The 13,690-nt window shown below is 39.8% G+C and overlaps 1 protein-coding gene and 1 long non-coding RNA gene across 7 annotated transcripts in view; both read left to right on the top strand.

Annotated features, from left to right (window-relative positions):
• Positions 1-1,675, top strand: part of LOC108587230 — a 30,725-nt gene extending 29,050 nt beyond the window's left edge. For both annotated transcript variants that reach the window (XR_001905534.3, XR_001905533.3), the window contains exon 2: positions 1,239-1,675. This is a non-coding gene — a long non-coding RNA (uncharacterized LOC108587230). The remainder of the gene's footprint in view (positions 1-1,238) is intronic.
• Positions 1-13,690, top strand: part of PXDNL (peroxidasin like) — a 508,249-nt gene that overhangs the window by 314,481 nt on the left and 180,078 nt on the right. For all 5 annotated transcript variants that reach the window (XM_031669551.1, XM_031669552.1, XM_031669553.1 and 2 more), the window contains one exon: positions 9,479-9,550. In XM_031669551.1, coding sequence (XP_031525411.1) covers positions 9,479-9,550 — 72 coding nt within the window. The remainder of the gene's footprint in view (positions 1-9,478; positions 9,551-13,690) is intronic.

Genomic DNA, 13,690 nt, shown 5'->3' with positions numbered 1-13,690 from the left:
TATAATGTACAACATGATGCTTATATATATGCATACATTGTGAAATGGCCAAGTCAAGCTAATTAACCTATTTTACTTCATACGCTTATTGTTTTGTCTGTGTGGTGAGAACATCTAAAATGTCTTATCTCAACAAGGATGACTATGTTGACAATAGGCTATGGCCTGGCAAGGGCGGGGACCAGTTGGTTGTTTTGTTGTACAATAGGCCAGAAGTGGTGTGGTCTCAGATTAAGGAGGCAGCAGGGTAGGTTTGGGATGGGTGCACCATCTGGATTTCTTTTGCAACCAATCACTTAGATGTAGAATGTTGGAGAAAGAAAGAAGTTGAAGGTATTACTGAGATTCTTGCCCTAAACAACTAGAAGGAAGTATGGTCCTCAGCTGAGATGGACAGGCTGGGAAGTGGGCATGAAGACTAATCAGGATTGCAGATTTGCACACAACAAGTTTGAGATGTCTACTAGGCAGCCCCATGGGCATGGGGCTGGCAGTAGGGCATGGGTCTCCAATGTAAGGTGGCGGTGAGGACTAGCTGTGCAATATGGGTATCTTTGGCATCTGAAAGTGCTCATGTTCCCAGTATTGGATGCCATTGAGTTTGGCTGGAAAAAAGGAGAAGCCTCAGGACTCAGCCCCAGGCACTCCAGTCCAGGAGCCTGGGGAAAGAGAAGGAAGCAGTGAAGGGCCCTGAGCATGTCCATTGAGGTGGGAGAGGATCTGGGAGGATGGTGTCCTGGAAGCCAGGGAAGAACATGGCAGGGAGAGGGACTAACTGATGCACTCCAATGCTGCTGAAAATCCACTAGGGAAAGGACTAAGAACTCAGTCCCAGCTTTAGCAGTGATGATCAAAAGGAGCTGAACTCCTTGTCCTGCGTGACATAGCCACAATTGGAAATTCACACCCCTGCTTTTCTTTTCAACATATCTCTTATATTTCACCGTTGACTTTGCCTTTTACCTTAAGGGGAAAATTGAGGGCAAAGCTAATAGACATCTCACTAGTTTTCCTTGTTACAAGAGATGATTGTGGGTTAGTGCCCATTTCCTCTGTCCCAGCCTGTTTCACTGGGACACATTCCTGCCTCCTTTTTACAGTCACATCTTCCAATAGCCCTTTTGGTGCCATTGAGTACCATTGGTCCTGTGCAGGGTCTTCCTCACTTTGCTTCTATTAACTCTTTCCTCTTCTTCTTTGGCACCCTTTTAATAATTTTCTATCATTTCATTTTCTAGGATCCTTTGGAAAAGCTCTTGCAGCCTTCAATTGAGGCTCCACATGGCATTCATCGTCACCACCACTCCTTCCTGCTCTTCCTGCTCAGAAAATAACGCAGGCTGTAGCTCAGGTGTTTCTCAACCTGGCACTGTTGACATTTTGGGCTTAGTAATATTGTGGGGCTGGCCCAGGTCATGTAGGACGTTGAGCAACACCCTGGTCCCTACCCACTGGAGGCTAGTAGCACCACCACCTCCAGCTGCGACAAATAAAAGCGTCTCCAGACATTGCCAAATATTCCCTGGGGGGATGGAGGAGGACAAAACAAAATTATCCTAAGCTGAAAACCACTGCACACCATTGCTCTAGCTAGAGTCTCTCTCTCTAGCTAATGTCCAGTCCTTTGTTTGCATAGATGCTGGTAATGTTGTAAAATAAAAATTTCACTAAGAAATTTCTTTTCTTTAAATCTTGTCATGTGTCCTTATATCTTTAGGTAAAGCTCAAACTACCTTGTTGAGTGCAAAGGAGATGTGTGATTCAGTTCCTGCCCAAGTCCATCTTTCCAGAGCTCTACAGGCAACCAGTGCTTCTGTCCCACTCAGCTCCTTACTGTTCTGTACAAGAGTCCTGCATTTTCATGCCTCTGCACCTCACATACATTTGTCTCCCCATTTTCTACACTGTCTTTTCTCTTTTGCTCCTAGGTTATTACTGTTTGCCATAAAAGTTAGGTAAATAATCCTTTTCTCTGTACAACCTTTCTTTATCTTTAAATCTAATGTAGCTCTTTGGATTCTCATGGTATTCCTTGCATCCCATTATCATAATACATATTCTTCCAGACTGTGGTCATCGATCCCTTGTATTTTACCACTTACCTAATTCCAATCTCTGAGAAGGTCAAGGATCTTGTCTTACACTTCACAGGCACTCAATAAGTACTTATAAATGTTTTAATATGCTAAAGGAGCCAGAGGAGTGAAGTTAAGTCTGACACAAGCAATCACTAAGTCCTTAATGAAAAAAAGTACCATTGAGCTCTAATGGGTGAGAAAACACTTTGAATGTTAGACACTGAAAAAAAAAACAGGAGTGATTCCAGAGATATTGAATTTAGTTAGAGAGTGCTCAGACTTATGAGGGAGGGGAAAGTCACAAGTTGGTGCTGAATCTTGAAAATCCTTGAATTCCTGCTAAAGACAGTGAGAAGACATCGATGATCCTTAATAAAGTGGATGAACTAATCTGCATTTTTTTCAGGAAGAACCACCAAATAATTCAACATAGTGTAGGTTGGAAAGAAGAGACTGGATTTATGTGGAACATTTATAGCTATTAGTTCAGACAAAAAGAGATAGAGATTGAACAAAGAGTGTGAAAGATTTTTCATAACTCTCAATCGCACAATATCTAAACTATTGTAGAAACATGACTTTTTCTGTAACTATTTTTTTTTGAGACAGAGTCTTGCATTGTCACCCAGACTGGAGTGCAGTGGTGTGATCTCGGCTCACTGCAACCTCTGAATCCCTGGTTCAAGCAATTCTCCTTCCTCAGCCTCCCGAGTAGCTGGGATTACAGGCACGTGCCACCATGCACAGCTAATTTTTGTATTTTTAGTAGAGACAGGGTTTCACCGTGTTGGCCAGGATGGTCTCAGTCTCCTGACCTAGTGATCCACCCGCCTTGGCTTCCCAAAGTGCTGGGATTACAGGCATGAGCCACCGTGCCCAGCCTTTTTCTGTAACTATTCTAATTTAGGATTGAAATAACTTCCCAAGGAGTAAAGCTTGTGCAGTATGATTTTTAACTGGTTTTAACTCTTTAAGAATAAACATAATTCTCTTTATAAAGAATTTTGGTAGAATATACTGTTATTGACTTTAGCACAGCATGCAAATGAGATGCTGGAAAGCTTTTCTCTGGAAACAACGGATTATGATAATTCAGTCAGTTTTTCCTTTAAAATCAGTTGAAATAATTTACTGTGCTCTGAAATAAGGATCTTCATTCGGATGTTTAATTAATTCCTAAACTCTATGAATAATTTGTTGGTGTAATAGATAATTCTTGCTTGCTATTGTGCAATGAAGCTAAAAAGTGCCTATTTTAATCCCAGCTGAAATTATTATACAGAAAGTTGGTGTCATCTCAATGCACCCAGCCCGTGGATATGAGGCAGGACACGGTGGATCTCCAAGCCAGCTATCAGCAAACTGCTTTTCCTCCAAGCTCTGTTTCATGTGCTAGGATTGCTGACATCTCATTTTCAATATCCCCTGTATTTCTGGCTTCAGATTCAGATATCCTTAGCTTGTGTTTGCACACATATAGACACATGCAAAATTACATACACAGACACACAAAGACACACAGACACACTCTGGTGTGCAGCCTCCTTCTACCAACAGTACGCCTTTTTTCTTTATAATCTCATGGATTTTGAGAATATAAAAAGCAGCTACTTTATACAAAAAGGTTGAGAACATTGACTGTATATGCTATTTTGATTGTGCCGTTAGATACAGATAAATACAGTGTTTTTCTCTCCATCTCTGCTCTTGCCTTAGATGGAGGTTGCCAAGGTGATCATACGGCACAGAACATTTGTTTTTATGTGGCTCAGTGAGTTCACACTGAAAGCTAAAGCGATACCAGCAACTTCTCACCCTGAGAATCATTCTCTTATTTTTGTTGTCGTTCTCTGGCCACATGTTCTTGCTCTGCATGTTTTAAAGATTGTAGGAAGATTTTTGTCCTCAGTTTGGTGGCCTGATGCCTCAGGGTGGTTGTATAAATAAATATTTACTCAGATAAGAGATATCATATGTGTTTTCAGTGCTCACAAAAATGTGTGATTCTAACATGTCCCTTTGGAGTGAGATGGATTCTCCTAGAGAAGCCCCAGGAAGACTTTGCTAGATGCCTTCTAGGTTCATTAGTGCTCAAGGATTCTATAAAGTTTTAGGAAATACAATTAAACATACATTATTACAGATCTTACTAAAGTCAGGCTTGTGTAAATGTTTGGGATGGTTCTTCCCCCAAGGAAATGTAATACCATTTTAGGTTGTTGAGCTGATATTAACTCAGAAAGCTTTTATTAGGGTTCATACTCCCATCTTTTGTTTTATACCATAGAACATATGAAGAGTTCAATGTCTTATCCTCACGTTTGCAAAGACGATGCTCATGCAAAAATACTGACTGGTCATTCATTCTTTCAGTGATCAGCTATGCATTGACTATCCATTTGTCAAACTCTGCTAAGAAACTAGGGATGTGAATATTACTTTAAATCCAATATGATTTCTGTCTTCATGGACCTTAGAGTTTAGTTAGGGCAGACAGACATGGATTACATAATCACTCAAAGAAATATAACGTTGCAACAGTACAATGTTGGGTGAACCCATAACAGGGGCATTTGACCAGGAGTGCAGGGAAGGCTTTCCAAGGAAAGAGCACAGTAAGATCTGAAAACAAGTCCGGAATTACCAGGCAAGAAGGGTGGGAAGGTTTACTGGGCTACAAAGACAATCATTCAGAGACTGCTGTGGGCAGGAGTATGGCAGGTATGTGGCTGGGAGGAGGCCAGAGCACTGGGATTGAGGTGGGGCAAGAAGGGGATAAAGGGGAGACTGGAAGGGCATTTTCAGGCAAGAACAGGCTAGAACTTGCGCTCTGTTAAAAAATTCTGTCTTTATTTCTATAGAAATTAAAAGTCATTTAAGGGTCTTGTATTTCTTTTTAGGGTAGACCAGATGGATGTAGGGAGACCAGTTTGTTCTAATATTTTAGTACCTGAGGGCGTAGTTTGCTCTAGTGTGGAAGTAGTGGGTAAGAGGAGAATGGAGTACATTCAAGAGACATTTAGGAAGCAAAATAAAAAACAAACAAACAAACAAACACAGAATTGGGTAAGATACAGGGAGTGAGGGAGACGGAGGGGTCAGTGCTGGTTTTCTGAGTTGCGCAAATAGATATACAGCACTGCCATGAACTGAGACAAGCAAAAATGGAGGACAGCCAATATGGTGAAGGAAGATCCTGGGCTGGGTTTCATACACGTTGGATTTGAGGTTCCTTGAGACATCTAGGATGTCTTAAATCCTTAAAAGACAATGTCTTTTAAGAAGACATTGGGTGCATGAATTTAGGTCCTAGAGGTAAATTTGGGTTGGACATGTAACTTGTAGGTCTTCTGCATAGAGATAATAATTGAAGCCAGGGGTGTTGATGAAAGCATCTGGGGAAGCTAAGTATGAATCAACATGACACGACAATGGCAATAATTTCCTGTCTGCTTTAAATGAAGGGATAACTACTAATTCATTTACATGTAAACTTGATGAAGTGACTTAAACAGATTTAAAATCCTCTCAAGTAATCAATCATATTTATCTACCTGCAATAGATATCCAAAAATGAAAGGGTTATCCACAGCCTAGAAAAATAAGGTGTAGGAGAGGATATTCTTGCTATCTTATCAAAGCTCAGAAGGGAGTGGAGATCAAAGCTAACTCCCTCCTTATTTGAATCTACTAAAGCCATCACATAAATCAAACACATATAACCTAAAACATCCTACTGCTTTAAATTGACTTACAGTTTTAAAAAAATTTTGATAACAATTTTGTTAGAAAATTTGGCAAATCATATGGACACAAAACTTAAATATGCTTGCACTATAATCGAACAGAACTCTCTGGGTTGTCTTATTTTCCTGCAAGGAAATAATCTTACATGCATTTTTCTTATTCATTGGTAGTGAATTCCAATACCAGTTGCTTACCCTACTGTGTATTAGATTGAAGTCCAGCAGAAAACATTTGTCCTTCAGGGCATCCCTGGGTGAGTCTAAGATTGCAGTGATTTATTCTAGGGAAGCATGGCTGGGATGGGGAATAGACAGGGCTCTGTGATTAGTGGGCTGTCAGTGGGTGCATTGTGGAAAAGGAGATTATGCATTTCTCATGAATTATGAGCAATTCATAGTAAGTATGAATTGCTACCTGTGAAATATTTAAATATTAAATCTACATTTATTAATTACTGTGGATTGTAAATCACATAGTAGCTATGTGATATTGGATAAACTGTTGTATGTTATTCTACCCTTTAGATTGTCTCTTTGCCCCAATTTTAGGTGGCTCAGTGTGTAAGATGCCCTCCCAAGCGAAAGCTGTCTTTCTTTCTAGTTCTAGCAATGCAGACACCTGTGCAAACTATGGAGGATACACATTTGATCAATGATGTCAGGAATACTAGTGCTACTTGAAAATTCTTATGCTAAACTCAAGTTTTCTTTATAATAAATTGTTCCAAAGCATTAAAAAGTTGAAAGGAAAAACAACAACAACAACAACAACAACAAAACACTTCTGCTGAACTTATACATAGGCTAGAATATTCACTTTGAAAATCTGGGAGTTGTTAGCTTGACTAAACCACAGACCTGGCTTGTGACTCCTTTCCTGTGACCTGTTAGCTTGTTTTATGACTGGAATGCGATACTTGCCTCCAGTTAAGAACCCCACAGCTTCACATTTAAAAAGCCACTAATGTAGGCAAACTGAGAACAGGAGTGTAAAGAGCCTGAATTTTGCTGGGTTTGTGGCTTGGATTTACCATTGATTGGCTCTGTGGCCTTGGGCACTTTCCTTCTCCCTGTGGAGTATCTGTTTCCATACCCGAGAAAGGCTCTGCTCTGGGATTCTTGGATCAGGTTTCCATAGCTCATCTCTGGGTGCTCTGTGTCAGCTGAGCCTGTGCATGGCCATCCCGCTTGCCGTTAGAGAGGCTGGCTGTGTGAAACTGAACAAATTACCTTATCTGGGGTATTTATAAACCTACCACACAGTGTGGTTGCAAAAAATTAAAAATGACTAAATACATGTAAAGCACTTAGGACAATACATTTTTTTTTTTTTTGCTGTTGCTCTTATTTACTTCATGCTAAGTTTGATGCCCTCATCAGCACTTATTCCTAGTCTTCATAAAATGTCTATTTGTACTCTACAGGCCTGGGCCTGTCCAGTATACACAGAGATTGGAATCCAATGATGCGATACATTTCACTTGGGAAGAGAAACCTTGTAATGGACCCTCTTTCTAGCTCTTTCTTCACTGCAGTCACGGAGACTTCTCTCTCTTCCCCGCTTTCAGCAGCCAGTCACCCCCCAACACTCCTCCCTCATATCCGTTTTCACTCTCCCAGCCCCTACCTCCTTTTTAATGTGCTAGACCAGTGATGCAGGTAATGATTTTGTGGGTGACAGTGTGTGAGTGCATGGGAGTGACTATGTGTGTGTGACTATGTTAGTGTATGTGAGCATATATGTGAATACATGTGTCAGTGTGTGAAAGTGTGTTAGTGTACGAGACAGTGTGAGTGTGAGCATGACAGTGTGTGAGTGTGTGAGATTAGGTGAGTGTGTGCGAGTGTATAGATGTGTATCTGAGTGTGACAGTGTGTGTTAGTGTATGTGAGAGTGTATGTGAACAAGTGTGAGTGTGCACGCATGTCCAAGAGTGTGTGTGTGTTAGCATAAGTGTGGTAGTGTATATGAGTATATGTGAGTGAGTGTGTGAGTGTGAGCATTTGTGAGGATGAGGGAGTCTGTCAACATGCGAGGGTGTGTTCATATGAGTGTGTTAGAGTGTATCAGTGTGAGACAATGTGAGAGTGTGTGTCTGTGATTATGAAAGTATGTGTGAAGCTGAGAGTGTCTGTATGTGTGAGAGTCTGTTACGAGTGTGAGTGTGTGTATAATTCAAGGCAACCAAGGTAAAATTGTTTCATGCTATCCCTAAGGCAATTATTGCTGGGTCTTATACAATGTCACCACTGTAAAATGTCACCACTTTTAAAATGAACAGAACTCCTGGGAGGAATGCATGGGACAAGGGCCAGGATGCTGAATTTCAGAGAGTGGTATAGTGTAGCACTGACTCTGGATCCAACCTAAGGTAGTCTGAAACAAGCATACGTTTCCAGCGACATGCTTTTCATTCTCTTGTGATTATTTTACTTTTTCATTATGTGTCCCAAGTGCTCTTCCTATAATAATGATTTATAAGAAGGAAGCCTAGGAATGAAGTAAAAGTATTTTTTTAAAAAATATTTTTTCTTTTCTCCTTTCAAAAATATTTCTAATTGTGATGAAATAAATACATTTTATGCAAACATGGGCTGTAAAGCTTTCTTTTTACTTTCCTGCGCTTACTTCAAGTCAGATAGCTTCCCATTGACAAAATCAAGTACCATTCACTGTGTCTTCCCACATACATGTACAATATCCTCTTTTTCCAATTTGATGTGAAACTTTGTTGCTTTTCATGATAACTTTGTATCTGCAGTGCTTTCCTCAGCAGTTCACTATAGACTACTGTATATTACTGTTGGTTTCATTGATAGTATTTGAAAAAGCTGTGTTGAGAAGTCAGGTTCAGGGAATACATTTAAATTTTCTAAGAGGAGTGTGCAGCCTTCCCCATGGATCCTTCTGTCTGTTGAGAAGATTTGCTTCGCAAAGGTCTGCTCAGCTGTCTGCTCTGGAAGCATGCTTCTCCATTTCATCACAAGATTTCTGAAGGAAATGCAAGCCTTTCTGTCTTCAGTTGCCCTGTTTTAGGAGAAGGCTTTCTGAAATGGAAGCTTAGGAAATAACTCCTGGATCAGTTGCACAGAGGGGATACCGAGGTCTGAAAAACTCTAATTCCAAAAGGATTAAAATAAGACACATTACTTCTCATCCATCCCCCAGGGTTAAGATTAATTCGAGTATGATGATCATACGACATCAAATATGTCATCCTTTGACTCCCTCAGACCGGACACTTCTCCCTGTTCTGAAACGTAAATAAGCGTGTGGTCACTTGTAATGTATCTTATTACGTTTGAAATCTTAACTATTACCCTAACTTCACTTACTTTAAACATTTTAATGAGTAAAAGAGTAATTTCAACAACCAGTTAGCATCGACTCAAGAGGCTCCCTGGGAAAAGGGGGCAGCACCATGCCCCTTTCTGGGTGGACTTCGGATTCCCCTTTGGAACATCAGGATTTTAGACCCAGGACTGTGAAGAACAGAAGCGACAAAATATCTGAGTTTCTGATTTTGGTATGTGACATATAGTGGTTGGAGCCAGTGAAATTCACAATTTCAGCTGAAGCAATTGCTAATTCTTCAAACATTTTATTTTACTCACCAGCACAAGGAATAACCAACTTGAATTTTTGCCTTCCAGGTACATTCATTTCAACCAACTAGAAACGCTACAGCCAGAGACCTTTGGAGACCTTCCGAAATTAGAGCGACTGTAAGTGTTGACTCTTTAGATGTCCTTTGCTTCTGCTTTACATTTTCCGTTTATACAACCCATCTGACTGCCATGGAGATCAGGCCACTTTGCCGTGAGCTTTAGAGGCATAGCCTGTACCTTGGCACTATAAAACAGAGTTAATATAAAGCTTTCTATAGTTTAAGATCAATGGAGAAAAGGTGAAATAGCCAATTAAAAAATAGGGCAAAAGAGAGGAAGAAGCACTTCACAAATGAGGGACAGCTATTTAAAAAACTTACATCAGGGGCCGGGCATAGTGGCTCACACCTGTAATCCCAGCACTCTGGGAGGCCGAGGTGGGCGGATCACCTGAGTTCATTCAGGAGTTCGATACCAGCTTGGCCAAGATGGTGAAACCCTGTCTCTGCTAAAAATACAAAAAAGTAGCTGAGCCTGGTGGCACACTCCTGTAATCCCAGCTACTCGGGAGGCTGAGGCACGAGAATCGCTTGAACCCGGGAGGCGTAGGTTGCAGTGAGCCAAGATCGTGCCACTGCACTCCAGCCTGGGTTGCAGAGTGAGACTCTGTCTCAAAAAGAAAGAAACAAACAAACAAACAAAACCTTACAGCAGAATTTTGTATAGCTGATCATATACATACATCCCCTATGACCTAGCAGTTTCACTTTCGAGTACATACACAGCAGAAACGCACACATGTATGCACCAGAAGATGTGTTCTTGTATTTGCAGCAGCATTATTTCTGGTAACTCCACACTGAGAACTACTCAAGTCTCCAATAACAAAATGGTAGAGAAATAAGCTGTTGTACATTCATAAAATAGAATACTATACTGCAAGACGGATGGATGTCAGAAACATTCTGAGAAGAATAATCTGAACACTGGAAATTCCATAGTTCTATTTTATCCTCAAAAGAAATTTTAAGAGATAGGAGTAATATATGCAGTATTGAGAAGTCAAATGCTGCTTATCTGTGGTGGGAGAGAGGACGTTAGAAATGGCAGGAGGAGCCTCTGTAGGCCTGGCAATGTTTTGTGTTCTTTGTTTTTCCTGGGTGATAATTACACAGCTGTGTTCACTTTCAGGCAAGGCATTGTACTCTACATCACAATGTCTGCACTTTTCCGGATGTATTTTGTATTTCAATAAAGGCTTATTAAACAGACAATGACAAACCACAGGGGCACTTGGACAGCCTTCTTCTGTTTTGTCTTTTATCAAATAAAGATACTCTACTACTTCAGTTTTTCTAATACCTTATATTAATAAATTCATTGTATCTAGCTGATGATATGCTGTTTTTCTCTGAAAAGAAAGAAAGTGTGGAATTACATAGCTAACCTTAACCAGAAATCTGTTTTCCTTAAAAGAAAATTTGAATTAAAATTTTATGTTTAAAAAAGGATGCCCTTAAATAATACACAAAATAGATCAGTAAAATTAAAGACTAAGGAGAGCAAGTTAACCACTTTCTTATGCAGTTACTGCAACCTCATTTGCCTATGGAAGTGTAGCAGTTGCAAGCCATACAATCACATGGTTTGCTTTTGTTTACTTTGTGCTGGAGGCATGTGATCGTGAATAGGAAATGAGGAAGGAAAATGTGTTGTACTACTCCTTTTCTGCTCTAACCTGTGTGAGCAGGGAGCCAGCCCTGTGCAGGACAGCCATGGTGCAAAACAGATGGATTGTTCAAGATTTAGCATCACAATGGTTGATACCTTCAAAACACATGAGACACCAACTTTAATTTGAAGGATTTTTTTTTTTTTTTGTCAGATTGTTAGTCTTGTATTCCTGTGGTGTAGCAATAAACCACTAAGCCTTGTATTTTTGCTGTGAAGCCAATAAACCACCAAGACTCAAAATCCTCACCAACAGCAGCCCTGAAAACTGTGAAGATGGGAAGGGGAGAGTCCTGCTGCCTGGGAAGGTGTGGAAGCCCTGGCAGGCAGGCCCATGGCAGTGGTGGTGGGGCTTGCCTTTATAGAAAGGACTTCTTAGCTTGGGATCCATGAGTGGGCTTGGAAGGCATGGAATGGACCAACTAAAAAAGCTTTAGCTTCTGGTTTCTTTCCTATTGTCTAAATATATTTGTATCTATTTTAACCTTGTAGTACAGACATGTAATATTAAATCATATCACACAATACGGCTCCTGAAAGAAAACTTGATCTTGGACCCTCTCTCCAAAGGCAGCTTCTTTTAACTATTTCTCTTTTATATTCTTTGGTTGTTGCCATCATAATTATCTAGTGTATTAGGATTCTCTAGAGGGACAGAACTAATAGGATAGATAGATGCTATATAAAGGGGAGTTTATTAAGGAGTATTAATTTACATAATCACAAGGTCCCACAATAGACCATCTGCAAGCTGAGGAGCAAGGAAGCCAGTCTGAGAACTTGGAGTCTGATGTTTGAGGACAAAAAGAATGCAGCTCAGGAGAAAGATGTAGTCTGGGAGGCTAAGCCAGTCTAATCTTTTCATGTTCTTCTGCCTGCTTTTTATTCTGGTCACACTGGCAACTGATTAGATGGTGCCCTCCCAGGTTAAGGGTGGGTCTGCCTTTTCCAGTCCACTGACTCAAATGTTAATCTCCTTTGGCAACACCCTCACAAGCACACCAAGGATCGATATTTTGTATCTTTCAATCCCATCAAATTAACACTCAGTATTAACTATCACAACTAGGTAATAGATTTTTATTTCATTCCTTTTCCACTGTAGAAGATACCAATTTTCACTCTGAAGATCAGAATTTATCTTGCTTATGCTATCCCTGTGTGATACAGACACACACACCTGCATGCACACACACATGCATGCACACACACAGACACACACACACACTAGAAGGTCAATTACATACCGATAAGTGAACTAAATATATATATATATACACGTCTTCACTCTGTTAGCTATGTTGTTATCTTTATATTACTGAGATATTCAACATGTTTAGCCCACCCTGCAACTACAATGAAATTTCTTGCTGTTGACCATAAATTACCTTGAACAATTGAAAGTATATATTATTTTAACTAAATTATTGTAGGGTCAGGAAACATGCTCACATTTTATTTCTTTCTCTTTGTGTAAATATTATGAATCTGGCCACTTCAAAAATAATTGTCTTAATAAAAGGGCAATTTTCTTGTGTGATTTAAATTATTTAAAATAATGTCATGTCTTTGGTTCATATTTGAACTGTTACTTTCGTATATATTTTTTGCTCTTCCTGGACATTCTAAATGCATTATGTGCCTTTGCAATATCTTCACATTTTTTATGTCACCAAATTATATAAACCATGTCATTTCTCTTTTACACCAGAAACCCGTTTTCTAATTTGAACTGACTTTTCATTAGGATTAGTGTCATCTGCCATCAACCTGGAATTTCCCTTCACTAATTGCTTGAGTGAAGTCCATGGTTTCTCGTCTCCATTCTTCCTTTTTCTTGTGTTACTTCTTTGTTCTGCTGGAACACATGTTGAAGAACTTACTATGAAAAGTCTTAAGGGAGATAGTTTTGATAATCTTCGAATGCCTGAAATTGTATGTATTATTTCCTCATAATTAGTTGACAGGTCATCTGTTATAAAATTGTAAGTTCAAGAAGTTTCCCTTGATCTTTGAAGAGTCCATTCTATTTCTTCTAGCCTATTATCATTCTGTTTTATAGGAAATAAATTTTATTTTCCAAGAGAGGTTTAAAATTTTATGGTTATTCTTTATTTTTAAAAATCTTACAGGCCAGGTGTAATGGCCTGCGCTCCCAGCACTTTGAGAGGCTGAGGTGGGAGGATTGCTTGAGCCCAGAAGTTCCAGACTAGCCTGGGCAACACAGCAAAAACCAATCTCTACAAAAAATAAAAATAAAAATAAATTAGCTGAGCATGATGGCAGGCACCTGTAGTCTCAGCTACTTGGGAAGCTGAGGAAGGAGGACTGCTTGAGCCTAGCAGGTTGAGGCTGCAATGAACCATGATTGTGCCACTGTACTCCAGCCTGAGTGAAGGGTGAGACCTTGTCTCTAAATAAATATATAGTTAAAATCAAAATAAAATCTTATAAATTTACATCAAGGAATGTGACTTTTCAATTATTGGAGTTTTCAATGTAAAGACAAATCCATCCACAATTTTG

Source organism: Papio anubis, chromosome 8 (assembly GCF_008728515.1).
Source record: "Papio anubis isolate 15944 chromosome 8, Panubis1.0, whole genome shotgun sequence".
Classification (NCBI taxonomy): Eukaryota; Metazoa; Chordata; class Mammalia; order Primates; family Cercopithecidae; genus Papio; species Papio anubis.
Note: the sequence above shows the minus strand (reverse complement) of the source record. Positions and strands in the feature narration are given on the sequence as shown.